This window comes from Helianthus annuus, chromosome 14, assembly GCF_002127325.2.
Source record: "Helianthus annuus cultivar XRQ/B chromosome 14, HanXRQr2.0-SUNRISE, whole genome shotgun sequence".
NCBI classification, from domain to species: domain Eukaryota; kingdom Viridiplantae; phylum Streptophyta; class Magnoliopsida; order Asterales; family Asteraceae; genus Helianthus; species Helianthus annuus.
The window spans coordinates 2,580,662-2,600,542 of record NC_035446.2 but is presented as its reverse complement, the minus strand read 5'-3'; the positions used below and the strand labels follow the sequence as shown (position 1 = coordinate 2,600,542).

At 38.9% G+C, this 19,881-nt stretch overlaps 1 protein-coding gene across 1 annotated transcript; it reads right to left on the bottom strand.

The window, feature by feature from the left end:
• Positions 1-16,826: 16,826 nt before the first annotated feature.
• Positions 16,827-17,527, bottom strand: LOC110926691 (leucine-rich repeat extensin-like protein 5). Its single transcript, XM_022170410.1, has 2 exons — positions 17,281-17,527; positions 16,827-17,050 (listed from the first exon to the last, which is right to left on the bottom strand). The coding sequence occupies exons 1-2, from the start codon at positions 17,525-17,527 to the stop codon at positions 16,827-16,829; spliced, it is 471 nt and encodes a 156-aa protein (XP_022026102.1).
• Between the last annotated feature and the right edge of the window lie 2,354 nt (positions 17,528-19,881).

Sequence of the window (19,881 nt, the reverse complement as noted above, 5' to 3'; positions counted from 1 at the left end):
ACTTGCATAACCAACAAGCAAATAACTTCGACTGAGTCTGCGAGTTTGATTCGAGTCTACACTTTCCAAAGTGATGTCTCTTGCAATTCTTGCACTTGGGCTTCTCACTAGACTGTTGCCCATCCTTCCTTGACTCAGACCCTCTCTTGTTGTCACCGTTTCCACGGTGCTTCTTGCCCGACCTTCGTGAAGTGTCATCTTCACGCTTTCTCTTCTCAGCCTCTTTGTTCCTCAGCGATCTTTGTCGGACCGCATCCAGAGTGAGGGATAAAGAAATGTCAGCTACAGATCTAAAGGTCGCTGGCCGAGAGGCCTTTACGCTTGCCTTTATCTCGGGGGCTAAACCAGCGATAAAACGAGCTATTCTTTTTGGCTCCGGGGTTACCAGATACGGAACCAACCAGGACATTGTGTTGAAGCTCGTGAGGTAAGCTTGACAGTCAAGGTTTGTCATAACCAATGACAGGAAGTCAGTGTCACACCCCAACCAATGGCGGAAACATCGGGATGAGACGAAGTGTGAAGATTGCTCGAGACATCATAACGCTATTAGTGACAATAATTTAATAACTCAAATTTCATTTCCAAAATAAATTGTCAAACATTACAAGAAAAGCATATAACAACATTGTTCAACATAACATAAACAAAATTGATACAACACTTTAAACCTAAACGTCTAAGTGAGTATCTAGGCATCTTTGCTATCCGTTTTCATTTCATCATCATCAACCTGTAACATGTTTAAAAATACAATTCAATGCAAAAGCAAAGGCGAGTATACAAGTTTGATACATACATAGCATAAGATAAAAGTGTGAACAATTCCCTCATAGCAAGCATATGATTCAAGATAAACATTAAATATGGCATGTGTCTAACATATCAAACCAAGAAAACGCAATATGCTCAAGACATAACCACAAGTTTACGGGCGGGTCGTTAATCCTACAGCGCTACATATGTCACGGTTAGGCTCGTACGAAGTTAATGATAAGTTCAACACATAAGAATCACCCAAGTTTAAAGTATCAAGCCATCACGTATACAAGCATGTTATAGGAATGTTCATGTGTTTAAGCAAAATGTTCATGTGTAAGTTTTTGATTAGTAAACATGTTACACCCCAAAAGTGGTAAAAGTAAAAAGGGGGAAATACGAGTATACTCACGGTTTACAAGTCTTGACTTGGAAGTTCCGAGAGTAAGTTTGGTGGATGATTTAGCTTGGAGCACCTAGTCCTTCTACACGAGGAAACGTAGGTGTGTGAGTTTGGTGTTTACGGAAGATTATAAATTGGAGTTTAAAATAGCATAAAGTAGGGTATCAAAATAATCATCCTTGACTTATGCTCTTATATGACACTACGTAACCACTAGGGTTATATTGTATTTCATGGGTAGTAAGCCCATTAGAATCATACTTGGAGTGTTAAGTCTTAGATGTCATTCTACTACTTTAACATATAAACACAAGTTTAATATTAAAGGTTCGAATGGGTGTGTATATATATTTAAGTATTACATATTATTAAGTCTAATAATTCAAGTAGGAGGTAGAAGATTAAGATCTTCGTTTAGGCACCTCGAGTCATTCATGAATGTCATGTACGGGGTAGGAAGAACATGCTTCCGTTTAGGGACCCCTTAGATGTTCACCACTACGCTTGATGTAAAAACAACCAAGGAGGGTCATGAACTAAGGTCATTACAAGTAAGTAAAGTAAACTATCTATTAGAAATCATCAAACCATGTGAGGATTTTATGTTTGGAACAACCCAAGTTGTTCCATAATCACTCATATATCAAAACTATGTTTGACACGATTTGTGGGTTGAAACCCTAGACAAAACACAATGTTTATGAGGTTTAATCCTCTGATATTTGAATGTATCAACCATGTTTTTAAGCTTACCCAACCATAGGAGAGGTTGTAAGCATTAGGACATTGGTGTGAGATGTGTTAGACACAAGTTGGATAAGAAGTAACAAGTTGTTGATAAATAAATATCAAACCAGAAAGTTTTAGTCCATTTTAGGGCAAATCCAAGCATGATTCTTCCAAGGAAAAACCAAGGATTCAAACCCAAGGACATAACAAAGCAATAGGAAGAAGAATCAAGTGATTTAGCTAAGAAATAAGCAAGTTACACTCACTTTAGTGAAGGTACAAGAATCTGTCCAAAAACTCAGATTTACTGCAGATTGAGAGTGATTTTGTGAAGATTGGAGAGTTGTGAAAGTGTCAAATGGGTTGGAGAAGGTGGGTATTTATAATTAGGGAGTTAGAAGGTGATTGGAGGTGATTAGAGGTGGATTAAAGGTGATTGGGTGAGATTAGAACTTGGGATTTCGTGCACAAAGCTGGAAGAAAACACAATCTGCCGAAACAAGGGCCTCGCGTGACGCGAGGGACCTAGGCGTCACGCGGCGGGTATGGTCTCCCATCTTTCGTTTTGTGACACTTTAGTCCCTGAAGTTTGTTTTTAATCCCTTTTGGTGCAAACTTGAGAGTTTAGGGACTTGTTTTGATATAAAAGCATAGTATAAGGTGTAGTTAAGCATGATGATCATAACCGAAGTATAATTAAGCGTAGAAGTATCACAATCAAGTATCGTTTACGTTCAGAATACGTTTAATGCACCAGTTTCAGGTATTTACAAGTTTAGCACATAGTTACCAAGAATCACGAATAAGTATCAATCGTTCCACAAAGTTGAATGTATGAGCATATATATAGTGTGTATAACATGTTCGTAACATAATACGAGTTTCATTAATGATCCAAGTCTCAGTTTGACAATGATTACAAAGAAAGGAACAAATACAAGAATACAAGGTTTCCAAAAATAGAAATACGAACCAAGCTTTCCATAAGTGGAAAGTACAAAAGAGCCGGGCGTTACAGTCTCCCCTCCTTTAGGAAATTTCGTCCCGAAATTTAGGAAGACGTAGGGAAAAGATGAGGTCTCGTCAAGGATAATCGAATATAATGAGTTTGTGAGTTGTCTAAGGTTGTAACAGGTCTAAATGGTCTGTAAAACACTGAATTTCTCATGGCACGTTTTACGAGAGTTTGGTACATGGTGAAAACACTTATATATAGGAAGTACCAGCGGCGTATCCACCATGTTTGACCATGTGACGTCCGTTTCGTATCCGGTGTCATGTTACGTTCCGTGTCTTACCATACACAATAGTACACTCTATGGTTCTCATACGACTATCACTATAATCCCGTGTGCATCCGCGATTACATTGATCGTCACATGATCCGCATAACTTGTACTAGTTGCGTATGAATTAAGGTATAACTAAATTCAAAAAAAAAAAAAATAAGATTGCGTGCATAGAGGCATAGCATATAAGCATGCTTGTGTTCCAAATGGTATGACAACGTAAGCGAATCTCTCGGGTTTCGCCCGCGTATAGTGCGAAAGTATAAATTTTGTGTAAAAAGCATGAGTCTAGGATAAGTTTAAATACGAACACGCACGAGAGCATAAACGAATGAGCGTGAGAGTATATGTATAAGTATGAGTCTATTATAAATTGTATAAATGTGAGTATAACTAATGAATTTACGTATAAACATAATTGTATTGGTATGAGGAAAATATATGGATGTGAATATAAGTTTAAGCATAGTTGTATAGGTACAGGTACAAGTAGAATATATGAGTATAAACGAATATGAATATTAGTGTAGACGTAATTGTATAAGTGTAAGTATAATCGTATTAATATGAATATAAACTTGGACATAATTATAATGTAAATGTATAATTTGGGAACACGAGTATAATATAAAACGTATGAATATAGGTATGATTATAAATGTGTAAATATAAATATAGGTGTAGACATAAGATGTAGAAATACGAATATGGATATGAGTGTAATACGTAATGATTTTGTTTATGATATGAATCGTAATATACGAATTTAAACATGAAAAGAAAGGCCAAGAAATTTTGAGTATGAAGGTAAAAATGAGGGTATAAGTGTAATTGTCACGAGATATAAACCTAAGCACATAAAATGATATACATATATAGTTGTTTTGAGCAAAGCGAGACGTTTAATTAAAATCAAAATAGATTGAGTTGACATGACATATAGAATCTAGTTCATAAATGTAAAGAGAGTATAAAATATTTATTAGTTATGCGTGTTATACTTTGTGAAAGAAAGGGATTGCTACTCTTGCTTTAAAAAGGATTTACATTCGTTGAAGATGGTTGGTTCTTATGAAGTTTCCTTGCCTACGTATTGAATAATGGTTGAGAAGGTTCTAGAAGTAAATAAGTTTGCATCGTTTTAAATGATTTTGCATTAAAGAAGAAATTCGAATTTTAGACATTTTTTTTTGTGACAACGTTGATTCGTAAGAAAAGGATTTTGGTATACGATCTTAGTGATTGTTGAAAAAGCGTTTTTAAATAAAACATTTCACTGGTTTTGAAAAAAAAAAAATTTAGTAAATGATTGAATAACATTGGTAGTATTTTATAGGTGTGCGGGAAAAGTTGATTTGATTCCTAATCGAAAATAGAAGATCTCTAGTTTAAGGATATAAGATGAGCCTTTTCCAGTAGTTATGTTGAATACGAAATTTCGTGGGCAATGGATTTATTAAACCAACTAGGTTGTCAATTTTGAAAATCGAGAAATAAGCGGTTATGGTAAAGGTTAAGAATTTCGTGTGTGTGAGCTATATATAAAAAGAAAATATATATTGTAGGATAAGGAATTCGTTCATATAAACAATGCATGCTGAAATAAATAGAGATTTGCCTAATGATAAACGATTTAGTTATAAACGTGATCATGTTTACGTAATATAGTCTATTAAGGAAAATATTGGTAACGATCACCTAAGTAAGGGAATCACCCCTAATTCATTGGCGAGGTCGTTGTAAGATGAGAAAAGAAACGGAGTTAGTCTTCAAGGTAAGGAAATCACTCCCACCTTGATGATATGTCTCCATTTATTGTTACAAGGGGTATAAATAAGATTATGTGGAATCATGCATGCAAATAATATATAAATGTATGATAAAGTATTTATACGATATATGCGTAGAAAATGAAATTAAAAAAAAAATAATTCGAATTCGAAAAAGGGAGTAGATGAGACTTGGTCATAATGTTTGTTTAAGAAAATGAAATTGATCACATAGCATAAAGGGTCACATAACGTAAAGATTCAAGTTGATTTCCATAGTATAAAAGTTTAAACGTCTCACATAGCATAATCATGGATTCCACATAACATAACATGAACAAATGAAAGCATTGTAAATTTAGTTTGTTCACGAGGATTATTATTGTTTATGATTGCGGTAACGTGCGAAATGATTAAAACGACATTTCGAAATGGATGAACGTTCAAGTATAAAATCACATATAAATTGAGATACATAAAAGAGAGGCTCAATAAAACATAGGAGTGTTCCGGGTAGAGGAACGTCGACAATTCCAAAGTGGGTCGAAAGTCCTTTCGATTTAGAGATATTGTGCTTTGGCCTATAAGTAAGATACTCTCGTCGAGAAGCGATTAACGGTATCTTACCCTTCCGGTTACTACACATCTCTAAATGATTGGAACATTCGGGACTTTGGCGAGAATGAAATTCAAGGAATGGGACTTAATCGACAAGATGCGGGTTTCACCCCTAACTTGACGATTTCGTACCCTAAAGGTGGTTGGTACTTGTCGGCCAAAATAAAATTTTGACACTTTGACAAGGGTCCACTAGAGTTGAAATGGAAATTACCATTAAGTTGTGGATGTCACTCCTAGCTTAATGGTGAAATTTCGTGCAAAAATAGATTAAAGGTAGAGTGAGAGTCGTTTACCAAATTGTGGGTTTCACGCCTATTTTGGTAAAGTTGTCTCGTTGATGTTACAAGAGTATAAAATAGCATAAGTGTATTCGTGTTAGCCTTAGGAAAGGCGCATAAGTTTAATAACAAGAATTGTAGCTAGGAAGCATGTAAGATAGAGCACAAATGTTTTAAACAACAAATAAGAGACAAAGTTCCTAAAACTATAGACTAGGGCAAAAGCATGGCAATTTTCCTAATTCCCTATAGTTATGGCTCTGATACCAATCTGTCACACCCCAACCAATGGCGGAAACATCGGGATGAGACGAAGTGTGAAGATTGCTCGAGACATCATAACGCTATTAGTGACAATAATTTAATAACTCAAATTTCATTTCCAAAATAAATTGTCAAACATTACAAGAAAAGCATATAACAACATTGTTCAACATAACATAAACAAAATTGATACAACACTTTAAACCTAAACGTCTAAGTGAGTATCTAGGCATCTTTGCTATCCGTTTTCATTTCATCATCATCAACCTGTAACATGTTTAAAAATACAATTCAATGCAAAAGCAAAGGCGAGTATACAAGTTTGATACATACATAGCATAAGATAAAAGTGTGAACAATTCCCTCATAGCAAGCATATGATTCAAGATAAACATTAAATATGGCATGTGTCTAACATATCAAACCAAGAAAACGCAATATGCTCAAGACATAACCTCAAGTTTACGGGCGGGTCGTTAATCCTACAGCGCTACATATGTCACGGTTAGGCTCGTACGAAGTTAATGATAAGTTCAACACATAAGAATCACCCAAGTTTAAAGTATCAAGCCATCACGTATACAAGCATGTTATAGGAATGTTCATGTGTTTAAGCAAAATGTTCATGTGTAAGTTTTTGATTAGTAAACATGTTACACCCCAAAAGTGGTAAAAGTAAAAAGGGGGAAATACGAGTATACTCACGGTTTACAAGTCTTGACTTGGAAGTTCCGAGAGTAAGTTTGGTGGATGATTTAGCTTGGAGCACCTAGTCCTTCTACACGAGGAAACGTAGGTGTGTGAGTTTGGCGTTTACGGAAGATTATAAATTGGAGTTTAAAATAGCATAAAGTAGGGTATCAAAATAATCATCCTTGACTTATGCTCTTATATGACACTACGTAACCACTAGGGTTATATTGTATTTCATGGGTAGTAAGCCCATTAGAATCATACTTGGAGTGTTAAGTCTTAGATGTCATTCTACTACTTTAACATATAAACACAAGTTTAATATTAAAGGTTCGAATGGGTGTGTATATATATTTAAGTATTACATATTATTAAGTCTAATAATTCAAGTAGGAGGTAGAAGATTAAGATCTTCGTTTAGGCACCTCGAGTCATTCATGAATGTCATGTACGGGGTAGGAAGAACATGCTTCCGTTTAGGGACCCCTTAGATGTTCACCACTACGCTTGATGTAAAAACAACCAAGGAGGGTCATGAACTAAGGTCATTACAAGTAAGTAAAGTAAACTATCTATTAGAAATCATCAAACCATGTGAGGATTTTATGTTTGGAACAACCCAAGTTGTTCCATAATCACTCATATATCAAAACTATGTTTGACACGATTTGTGGGTTGAAACCCTAGACAAAACACAATGTTTATGAGGTTTAATCCTCTGATATTTGAATGTCTCAACCATGTTTTTAAGCTTACCCAACCATAGGAGAGGTTGTAAGCATTAGGACATTGGTGTGAGATGTGTTAGACACAAGTTGGATAAGAAGTAACAAGTTGTTGATAAATAAATATCAAACCAGAAAGTTTTAGTCCATTTTAGGGCAAATCCAAGCATGATTCTTCCAAGGAAAAACCAAGGATTCAAACCCAAGGACATAACAAAGCAATAGGAAGAAGAATCAAGTGATTTAGCTAAGAAATAAGCAAGTTACACTCACTTTAGTGAAGGTACAAGAATCTGTCCAAAAACTCAGATTTACTGCAGATTGAGAGTGATTTTGTGAAGATTGGAGAGTTGTGAAAGTTTCAAATGGGTTGGAGAAGGTGGGTATTTATAATTAGGGAGTTAGAAGGTGATTGGAGGTGATTAGAGGTGGATTAAAGGTGATTGGGTGAGATTAGAACTTGGGATTTCGTGCACAAAGCTGGAAGAAAACACAATCTGCCGAAACAAGGGCCTCGCGTGACGCGAGGGACCTAGGCGTCACGCGGCGGGTATGGTCTCCCATCTTTCGTTTTGTGACACTTTAGTCCCTGAAGTTTGTTTTTAATCCCTTTTGGTGCAAACTTGAGAGTTTAGGGACTTGTTTTGATATAAAAGCATAGTATAAGGTGTAGTTAAGCATGATGATCATAACCGAAGTATAATTAAGCGTAGAAGTATCACAATCAAGTATCGTTTACGTTCAGAATACGTTTAATGCACCAGTTTCAGGTATTTACAAGTTTAGCACATAGTTACCAAGAATCACGAATAAGTATCAATCGTTCCACAAAGTTGAATGTATGAGCATATATATAGTGTGTATAACATGTTCGTAACATAATACGAGTTTCATTAATGATCCAAGTCTCAGTTTGACAATGATTACAAAGAAAGGAACAAATACAAGAATACAAGGTTTCCAAAAATAGAAATACGAACCAAGCTTTCCATAAGTGGAAAGTACAAAAGAGCCGGGCGTTACAGTCAGTCTCTATCTTTTCAACCTCATGTTGAGGGCAGTAATTCTCCTTGATGAGAGAAGTGAATTCCTCCCATGTCATGCTGTATAAAACAGCCTTCCCCGAGGCCTGAACCAGAGACCTCCACCAAGCCAGTGCCTCGCCCTTGAATGATTGTGAAACAAACTTTACCACATCTTTCTCTGCGCAACCACTGATGTCCACCACGGTGTCCATCTCGTCTAGCCACGTCATGCAATCTACCACGCCTTTCTCCCCAGTGAAGTCTCGGGGTTTGCATGATACGAAATATTTGTAGGTGCAGCCCCTGGCGCGCGATGCATTAGTATACACTTTTTCTGGACGGACACTGTTTTCATTGGATGAGTGGTTATCATCGTCCTTTTTAGGCTTAGACAGTTGTTTGCTGTGAGATTTTGAGTGGGTTTTCGGCTTTGAGTGTGGTTTAGATATGGTTCTGCTCTGGGACTCAGTATACTCTTCATACTGTCGATCCAGGGCTGCCTTGACAGCACCGTCGACAAGAGCTTTCAATTCTGCGCCCGTCAAATGAATCTGGGCATTATCATTTTCATCTTCTTTCGAGTGGCTATTCTCCTCATTTGGATTAGCCATTGTAACATGAATCTGCTACAGAAGATAACGGAAGAGTTTTATTGAGGAGTTTATTAGGGAATTGTCTTTTATGGCAATTCATCAACCATGGTAAACAGAGACCATATCCGGTTAATTTGTTACTCACTTTAATTTAGGATTTGAATATAACTTATCCTAATTACAAACAATAATGTTAGTGGCATAAAAGCCTAGTCACGAGGACGTTTTTATAATATTAGCCGAGATTACAGAGAATCAAGGCATGAAGGTTTGAACCGTAGTCCTTTTTCCTTTTCTGACAGGGAGTCATAGACTACCACTGCCTTTTGTCTCATATGACAATAATTATGGCCCGTAGGCACTACACCACTAATGGATGTTTAAAATTTGGCCCGTAGGCACTACATCGCTAATGGATGTTTAATAAATCTGGCCTGTAGGCACTACATCGCTAATGGATGTTTTAATAAATGATCATCTTTATTGACGATTTAACCCACGATCCATAAATCATTAATTTGGGCCTTGGAACCCTTAAAAGGATTCTTATATAAGAATGACGCGAGCGATTTTAACGAATCACATCTGCCATGAACGTTAACATGATTACAGAGGTTAACAGGAAATCTGAATCTTTTAATCAGGTCTTACCATCTTGGCCGGGTCTTATAATGACACCTGGCTAGGTTTCACTCTTAAGATTCTTTACTTAGGCAGATTTTAATTTAAAAGGAATGATTTTGATTCATTTCATATATAATAATAACAAGATACGAAATTTATAACATAACATTCCATAAATTTCAAATATGATTACACGCTGCCCTAAACGGAACTTTTTAAATATGTAAATACCTACGCAGAGATTTCTAGAAAAAAACAAGTCCACACAGGGACCAATACAAGATAGATGTCCGCGTAGGGGCTAAAAAGTTAATTGTCCATGCAGGGACTAAACATAATAAATGTCCACGCAGGGACTTGATTTAAAATAGACATTACATTAGAACATATAAAGACTAATGGTCTCGTTTCTTCTTCTTGCCCTTCAATAGGTTCGCCAGACCTTTGAGGAATCCTCGGTTGTTCTTACGTTCCTCTTCGAAATCTCGTTCCACATGATTTAAACGGTGGAAGATTTCTTCCTGCTCCGGTGGAGAAAAACGTGGCTGCTGCGACGGTTGCTGAACCGGAGGTCTGGGAGATGCTGGATACCCATGAGCTGAGTAATCTGGTCTCCCAAGGTTTCCATAAGCTCCGTCGGGATAGAGGGCATTGTACCTAGCCGCTACCACGTATGGGTCGCGTTCATAATTGTAATTGTAGTGCGTGTGAGACGGCTTATCAAACGGGTTGTACGCTGAGGGACCCGTGTATGCCGGTATTGGGTTATCATACCCAAAGGGTGGCGAAGATGGTGCAACTGGTGCAGAGTTCGCCTCTTGTACTGGACTTGAAGGTCCTTCTTCTTGTAGTGGCGGATAGTGACAGCCACTAGAGTGTCGAGGGGTGCTGAAATGGAATTCCCCTCTTCGGGTGGACATACGTGCACCCGATCTCCTACGCCTTGGCGGATCAGGAATTACTAGTTGAACCGGTGGCGGAGGCGGTGGCGTAACTGCCACGAAACGCGGATCCTCGGAGGGATCTTGCTCCTGCTGCTGCTGGTGTTGTGATGTCTGATGGGAGGGCGTAAAATACCACTCATGCTGGTTGAATAACGCCTGGAAGCTATCTGGACCCTGGTAAGGGGAACCATGAAAAGAAGATCCGTCAGAGATCTCGATAGGGTGCGTGGGAGTACCGCGCGCAGGCTCTATGGGATCCGTATCCTCGTCCATATCTACCGGGTTATCTTCGGAGAAATGGTCTTCGGGTCCTAAAGGGGTAAAGCCCGTCGGTTCCTGGATATAGTCAGCCGGGTTGAACTGACCTTGGAAGTAAGGAGTAGGATCGCCAAAGGCACGGTGCGATACCGAACGCTGGAGAGGTATATAGGAAGGTTGAGGGTTACTGGGATCATTCTCAGAATTTGGTCCATAAGAATGACGGTATGAAGGTGTTGAACTATGCGAGGTAGAATGTCTCGCAGGTTCAAAGAGGTTTCTTCTTCGTCTCTGTGGTTCCTCACTTCTTGTACTGGAAGGAGCTCGCATGTTCGAAGGACCAGCCTCGTGATCATTGTGAGTGATCGGCCCTTTGCCTCTTCCTCCTCTTCTAATTACTGGTGGCATATTCCTGCTTAACAAATTTTTAAATAACAATAAACAATAAAAGACAAACTGGAATAACAATTTCGAATTTGTCCTATGTTCTTGTCTAGACTCAAGTATGTGCAATTGTGTTATTGAGATTAAACACATAAGGATAGTGTTTAATTCACTCAACGTTGGCTCTGATACCAACCTGTCACACCCCGATTTCCACGTGTCTCACCGGTGGGCCCGGTGGGGGATTACCGTGACGTAGTTGGCAACAATATAATCAAACCACACAATATATGAATGCACAGCGGAAGCATAAAGATAATTATATTTCAACCATTGTTTGTAATATCAAATGTATTACGAATAGTCGAAAGGTATCCACAGGGGATCAAATAAAAATATAAGTTTTGTTCAACAGACGAAGGCATCTTAGGCTTGCGAGACTCTTTATGATGCTAAGGAGAATATCCAGCCAATTACGCATAGTACCTGCATTTAGTCTTTTTGGGAAAATACGTCAGTTTACACTGGTAAATACATTCAACTGACACTTTTGAAAATGTTTATTAAAATTGATTTGAATGCGCAAGGCACAAACTATTTTATAACTTGGGAGAATTATTTAAATATATAATCTTGTGAACGAATTACATGTTCCTTATGCGTTTAGCAGCCCGGATCAAGTCCGGGTTAAAGATCAATAGACACACCACAGCGACTATTTATGCACTGACGAGTGTACGCCTACACTCCGCGCTTAGGTCGTGGCCATTTCGTAAAATGATGTCAGGGATATCCGGGACATGGTCATTAACCCCCCAAAGGCTTTTAAGTAACAAGACTGTTTAAACGAGCCGATCAAATTTATTCAATTACCCACTCAATCGGTGGAGAATTTGATGCCCGATCAAGCGGTATGCTATATACCGTAACCCAAGCCCGTATAAAGGAAAATAAGTTAAAAGTATTTACCTTTGCAAGTATAAATCCTTAATCGAAATAAATTGCAGATAGCTTTTACTGGTCTCCTATTCTGGAACGAAGGTTTTAAAATAACCTATTAGAATCCTAACGGGTCTTTAATTTAGCCGTAGCTTAGACCGGTCAGTTTCAAAGGATAGCTACGGTTTGATCGCGTGAAAGGCGAAAACCGGGAATGGAATGTGATTTGGACCCAACAAGTTTGAAGACTTGTTTTATATGGGTATAATAACCACACTCTGTATTTTGGGGTCAAAACAATATGGTTTGACCCGTTTCGGCTAGTTTATGTAAACTAGTTACATAAACCGAACCGTGCGCGCAAAAGGCGTAACGGGTAACCGTAAGAGTCCTACACTGGTTTCCTAAGTCAATATACTTTAAAGAGGTTGTGGTATCAGTAGGATACCTTCCATAACGCCCGTAACGAGTTTAAACCCATTTTATGCCCCGTAGGGGTATTTTGGTCTTTTTAAAGATTATAAAAGAGGTTTCTGAGTTCTACAGGAAATCTGAGTTTCCCGAACAGTTTATAAAGTCTAAAATACTTTAGTTATTATTTAAAATCAGTAGCAACTAGAATCGGGTCAAAAGACCTTGTAGAACTCAAGTTATGGCCGAAAATGGTATATTCGGTATTTACCGAACCCATGCCATAACCGCAGGTTATGAGCAGGTTAAAATAATTAAGAATCTTTAAAAATCCCAAAATATTATTTTACATCAGTGTGTAAAAGGTTTGGTGTTGAAATCTGGGTTTAGATAGGCGTTATGCTAATTGCGCTTTTTAATTACAAGGTTTCCGTAATTTGCGCTATTTAGCATAACTCCTATTCTGGACCTCGGATTGACGTGAAATTTTAGGGACATGCTTAGAAATCAGTAACTAAGGTTACGGTTCGTTCACATGCCCGAAATTCTCGTTTTAAATTAAAAAGGGCGTTACGGTCAACTTTTAAGCGTTTAACGGAAAGGTGTAAAAGACTCGGACAACCAACGAACCGGTTACAGAGGGTTATACCATCATGTAACCTGGTCCTAAGAGAGTCCTAAGGCATATCTAAATCATACTTTAACGGGTCTGAACTGAAGTCAATGCAAAAGTCAAAGCTTTGTGACTTTCGGCTCCGAACCGGGTCAAAACAGTAAATGGTCGGATCAAACAAGCTTAGACTAGTTAATATACTTATTATCATGTTTTATGAGTGTTTAAACAGGTTACATATCATCTACATTACTGATTATGCATTAAATCGAAAAATGGCATTTCTGTTGACTTTTTCTAAGCACGTTTGACTCAACATTCGGACTAGTTAGAGTGGGAATCAGAGGGTGCCCTTTTAGGGGTTTAAAGCCCACATGATTACCAACATATAACTACCTTTGATTCGACAAACCACTGGACCATTTGTGATTTATCGTAAAGTCGATCGTTAGTTACGACGGATTGACTTTTAAGCTAAACTAAGTAATACTAAGCCACAAAGGGTTGGGCATACTTACAGAAGCTTGGTGCACGATTAAGAATGTTAGGAGAATGCTTGAGAGCTCCAGAAATGATCAGAAGGCAGGTTTGAGGTGTGTTTCACAATGGAACACTACCATGCCTTTTATAGTGAAAAACTTAGCTCAAGATCATTACAACTCAACCTACAAGGGTTCATGGATGATCAGCAGGTGTCCTAAAGTGCTTGGGGGCATGTAGAGGGCGCCCATGCTTCAATTAATGCCTCAATGATCGTTTACAAGCTCAAACAATGAATCTGTCCAAGAATTCTGCATCTGGGACCTTCACGCGGCCCGCGTAAAGGATCAGGCTGGGCTCATGCGGGCCGCCTGAATCCTTAAGTCAGTAAACGAATCTATAGGTGGCTCGCGGCCCGCGTAAAGTTACTCGAATCTTTAACGCGGCCCGCCTGAGGCCTGTTAATCAAGATTTTCAAATCTTTTGTAATCATTAACCTGACCTTTCGGTTTCGAAGGGGTAACTTTGCGATTTGGCCCTCGATTATTTACCACTAAGGGCCTCGTGCCTTTTACCCGCATTGTTAAGTCCCCGGTTAGTTTAATTACTATCCGAAAAGCCTTAACTTTTATTGTTGACGCTTTTAACCCCTCGCATACGAATTTGATCATAACTTTCTCGTTTTAAAATGGAACTTCACGAAATTTATATAGTATATTCTAGTGAGCGTATTTTACTGTTACAAAGCCTCGGGTTCATCAAAGGGTCACTCAGAGGTATAAATTAAACATGTTGACACAATTAACCCCCGTAGCTTGTAATCTCTCACTTTCTCCCGCGTTTCGCTCCGTACGATCCATGATTTATTCGTATGAAGGTACGAGCATCATTTAGGGTTACTATACAGTATATTTACCCTTCGTTGACATTTATAACCCTCGAATTTACATACTTTCAAGGTTTGTCAACTTTAGTCCTTTATTTAGTATTTAATACCACGTGTAAACTCATGACACGTGTCAACACATTATTGGACACAAAATTTCGAGGTGTTACATCACGCCTCCAAGCGGTGATACTCCGCATGGTGGATTTTGGGGGTGTGACACTTTGGCTTCTCATCTGTTTGCCGACTACCTATGTTGGACCCAGACTACTTCTTGTATTCAGTGTTACCCTTATGCTTCTTCTCAGATCGTCGTGAGTTATCGTCCTCACGTTTTCTCTTACCTTCTTCCGAATTCTTAAGCGATCTTAGCCTGACCGCATCAAAGGTAAGGGATAAAGATAGGTCAGCTGCTGACCTAAAAGTAGTAGGTCTAGATGCCTTGACACTGGCCTTGATCTCTTGGGCTAAACCCCCAATGAATCGAGCTATTCGCTTGGGTTCCGTTATTCCCAGATACGGAACCAATTGGGACAGGGTATTGAAACTGGTGAGGTAAGCTTCACAACATCCCTATCAGCACAACCGCTGATATCAACCACATTATCCATCTCATCCAACCATGTCATACAGTCAATAGCTCCTTTCTCCCCGGTGAAATCCCTGGGTTTGCAGGAGACAAAATATTTATAAGTATAGGACTTTGTACGTTGTTCACGATCAAATACTATCTTTTTGGATGGAACACTGTGTTGATTCAAGGAATGCTGAACATCCTCTTTCTTGGGCTCATGATGTGTAGAGGGTGGCTTGCTATGAGCCTCAGATTGTGTCTTAGGGTGAGATCTAGAGTAGGGTACTAATGAGGTCTTACTGTGCGTCCCACTAGATTCCTTGAATTGCCTATCCACGGATTTTGATACAGCTGTATCAATCAGTGTTCGGAGCTCTTTTTTGGTTATATTGATCCTGGTATTCTCATGGTTTTCCAGGGGATGACTGTTAACATCCTCCGACCCAGCCATGTAGCTTAATTGCTACATAAAAATAATGACAAGGTTTATTTAGAAGTTTATAACAGTACTATCATTCTTGATGATTTATTAACCATGGTATTAATAACCATATTGGTTAATTTGTTAAATATATTTATTCCGGATCTTTATCATAATAATCCTTAATTATAATTAAATAATAGCACAAAAGGCCAAGTCACAGGGACAAATTTAATTTATAAGCCAGGATTTTATAGAATCGAGGCATTAAAGCTTGAATCAAAATTCATTACCTTTTCTTGACAGGGAGTCGTAGACCACCACTGTCCTTAGTCTCAAAGGACATTAATTATGGCCTGTAGGCACCTCATCACTAATGGATGATTATATAAATAAGAGAAATTAGAATAAACCCAATTTAAGGATGACTTATGCGATTTTATCGAATCACATTTTGCCAAGAGTGTTAACATGTTTTCAGACGTTAACAAGGATTTGAATTTTTTGAATAGGTTTTACCATCTTGGCCATGTCTGAAATGACATATAGGCTAGGTTTTACCTTTAAGATTCTTTTCAATATTTAACGCAGAGTAATTTTAAATTGAGATGTTAACAAGGATCTGAATCTAATTGAGGAACTACCATCTTGGCCCTATCTTAAAATGACACATGGGCTAGGTCTTGTCCTTTTTAAATTTTGATATTTATTAGTGACAGATCTTATAAAAGGAATGACAATTTTTATTTATTTCATATTTTATGTTTATGCACATCATTAACAAAAATGAAAATTTAAATTTAACCATTCCACTACAAAAATCAAGAAGTACATGCTTGCCCTAAACGGGACTTGAAGGGAAATAACTCACCCACGCAGGGGCTAAACAGAAATAACATACCAACGCAGGGGCTAAACTAAAAAGACAAGTCCTCGCAGGGACTGAATACAGAAACAGATATCCACGCAGGGACTTGATTAAAGCAAGTAAATTACAACATAAATAAATAAACAAGGATCTTCAAAAATCCCTTCTCTTGGTCTTCCCCTTGATTAGGTTTGCCAAACCTTTGAAGAATCCGCGGTTGTTCCTACGTTCTTCTTAGACCTCCCGCTCAACCTCGCTCAACCTTTCTAGAACCTCCTATTGTCGCTCTGGTGGTATCAATTGCGGCTGCGGCGGCTGCTGATGTGGAGGTTGAGGAGGTGGCGGTTGTTGGTACCCATAAGCTGGGTATCCAACTCCCCAGGGAGCTCCATAGGGCCCCTCAGGGTGGAGAGCATTGTAGTCCCATGCTACCTGGTATGGGTCAACCTCCGCATAGTTGTAGTTGGTATGGGCCGGCTGCTTAAAAGGATTGTACGCCGCTGAACCGGCGTATGCAGGAATTGGGTTATCAAAACCCAACGGTGGTGGTGCGACAGGCTCGGAGTCTACCTCCGAGACGGGGTTTGAAGGCCCACTCATCTGCGGATCTTCATGAGGTGGCGGGTAGTGGCTGCCACTCGAAGGTTGAGGGGTGCTGATATGCACTCCTCCTTGCACGGACATCCGTGCGTTTGATCTTCTTCGCCTCGGTGGCTCCGGAGGCGGCTACTGAACTGTGGTGGTGGCGGTGGAGTGACCGCCACAAAACGAGAATCCTCGGAGGGATCCTGCTGCTGATGAGGCGAGGAGTGGTAAGAAGGAGTAAATACCCAATCATATTGGGCAAATCTCGCCTGGTAGCTGTCTGGACCATGGTAAGGTGATCCATGGAAGGATGACCCATCTAAGATCTCGATGGGGTGAGTAGGCATCCCGGTTGGAGGTTCGACGGGATCGGTGTCTTCATCCATGTCCATCGCATGGTCGCCAGAGAAGTGGTCTTCGGGTCCCAACGGGATAAAACCCACTGGTTCTTCAATGAGGTTTGCAGGGTTGAACCGGCTCTGAAAGTAAGGTGTTGGGTTATTGAAGGAATGGTGAGAGTTGGATCTTTGGAGATGGATGAAAGAATGGTGTGAGTTGTGGGGCTCATTTTCAGATTGGGGCCCGAAAGAATGGTGATAAGATGGCGACGAACTTAGCGAGACAGTTCGCCTCGCTGGCTCTATATAAGTCCTCCAAGCTTCCTGTGGACTTGTACTCATAGTGATAGATGGGGTTCGTCTGTGTGATGGCCTGGAATCATGGTCGTGGCCTGTGATTGGTGCCTTTCCTCTTCCCCTCCTGAATCTTGGTGGCATGGTTGATCATGTCAACATAAACAAAGATAACAACAAAGGAAATATATAAAGGACAAAATAAAACGAATTAGGATTGGTCCTAAGTTCTTTGTCTAGACTCGAAAGTCGAGGAATGTACAATTGCGTAACTGAGATTAAACACAAAAGGCTAGTGTTTAATTCACTCAGTGTTGGCTCTGATACCAACCTGTCACACCCCGATATTTCCACGTGTTACCGGTGGGCCCGGTGGGGAGTATCGTGACGTAGTTGATATCATCATAGTCAAACAACACAATTCAATGCACATCGGAAGCAAAAGATGAATCACATTACAAACCAAATAAATAGTAATATCAAAGTATTACAAACGGACTATAAAGGATCCACAGGCGGATCGAAAGATAAAAAGATCATTGTTCATCAGACTTTAACATCTAAAGCTTGCAAGACTTGGTTAATGATGCAAGGAGTAGCCAGCCTATTCCGTATAGTACCTGCACTTAGCCTTTCTGGGAAAATACGTCAGTTTACACTGGTAAGTACAATTAACCGACTCATTTTGAAAAGAGTTTAAGAAAATTGGTTTAAATGCATAAGGCACAAAATATCTTTTATAACTTGGGACAATTATTTAAAAATAATCTCGTATACAGTTTTACTTATCTGTCATCTGTCAGGGTCGGTTAGAAGAGCCAGACAAGATTAACTAACACGCCACAGGTATAATGCCCACAAGGTTGGTTCCTCTAAGTGGGTTACCAGTTTTTACATATGCAACTGCCAGGTGTATACCTACCCTCGTGCTTAGGTCGTGGCCATTTCAATGAATGATGCCAAGGATATCCGGGACATGGTCATTTAACCCCCAAAGGCCATACACCAAATAATACAGATTGAAACGGGTTATGTAAATACATTAATCACAATCCGATTTAAATGACTACACACCCGACCAAGCGGTATTATTATAATACCGTATCCCAAGCCCGTATAGGGAAAATAAGTTAAGAGTGTTTACCTGAGCAAGTATAAATCACAAACAGCGAGTGCAAGTAGCTTTTACCGGGCTCCTAATCTGGAACAAAGGTTTTAATAACCTATTAGATTCCTAACGGGTCTTAATTAAGCCTAGACTTAGACTGGTTAGTTTTAAAGGAAGATATACGGTTCAAAACGCACGATTAAGCGAAGACCAGATTAGAATGTGGTTTAGACCCGACAAGCTTGTATACTTGTTTAATATGGGTAAACTAAACACATTCTGGATTTTGAGATAAAAATGATAAGGTTTGACCCGTTTCAGCTAATTTATGCAGCCTAGTTACATAAACCGCACCGAACGCGAAAAGTGCGTAACGGGTAACCAAATGAGTCATGAAAAGGTTTCCCAAGTTAATATGCCTTAAATATGTTGTGATATCAGTAGGATACCTTCCATTATGCCCAAAACGAATTTAAACTCAATTTATGCCGCGTAGGGGTATTTTGGTCATTTTAAAGCCTATAAAAGAGTTTAAATATTCATCTGAGTTTCAGGTCTGATATAATCAGCAAAAATATGTAATTTAATAGGTTATATCAGTAGGGTATTGCATATATGTGAAATTTATCATTTATAACCAAACTATACACTGTAGGGGCATTTTGGTAATTTCTTTTTGGGTAAAGGGTTACCCCGATGAATTTTATAAATAACTGATTAAGTACAAGGGTGTATCAAAACGACACACCATCTAGACTTGACAGACCAAGCCTAGGCAAACAAGACAACAACCAAACAAACGACCAAAACAAAGACAACCATAAAAAACACAACCAACGAAAGCTAGACACAAACAAAACTACGCTAGCCTGGCTTCGCTACATTATTCTCATTCTCTTCAATCTTCCACAACTTGAAAATCCTTTTCTTAGTTGACTCCAATCGAAACCTGAATCCCATGAGACGCATTCGAACCGTGTTCTTTATCACCTCAACAACTTGGGCT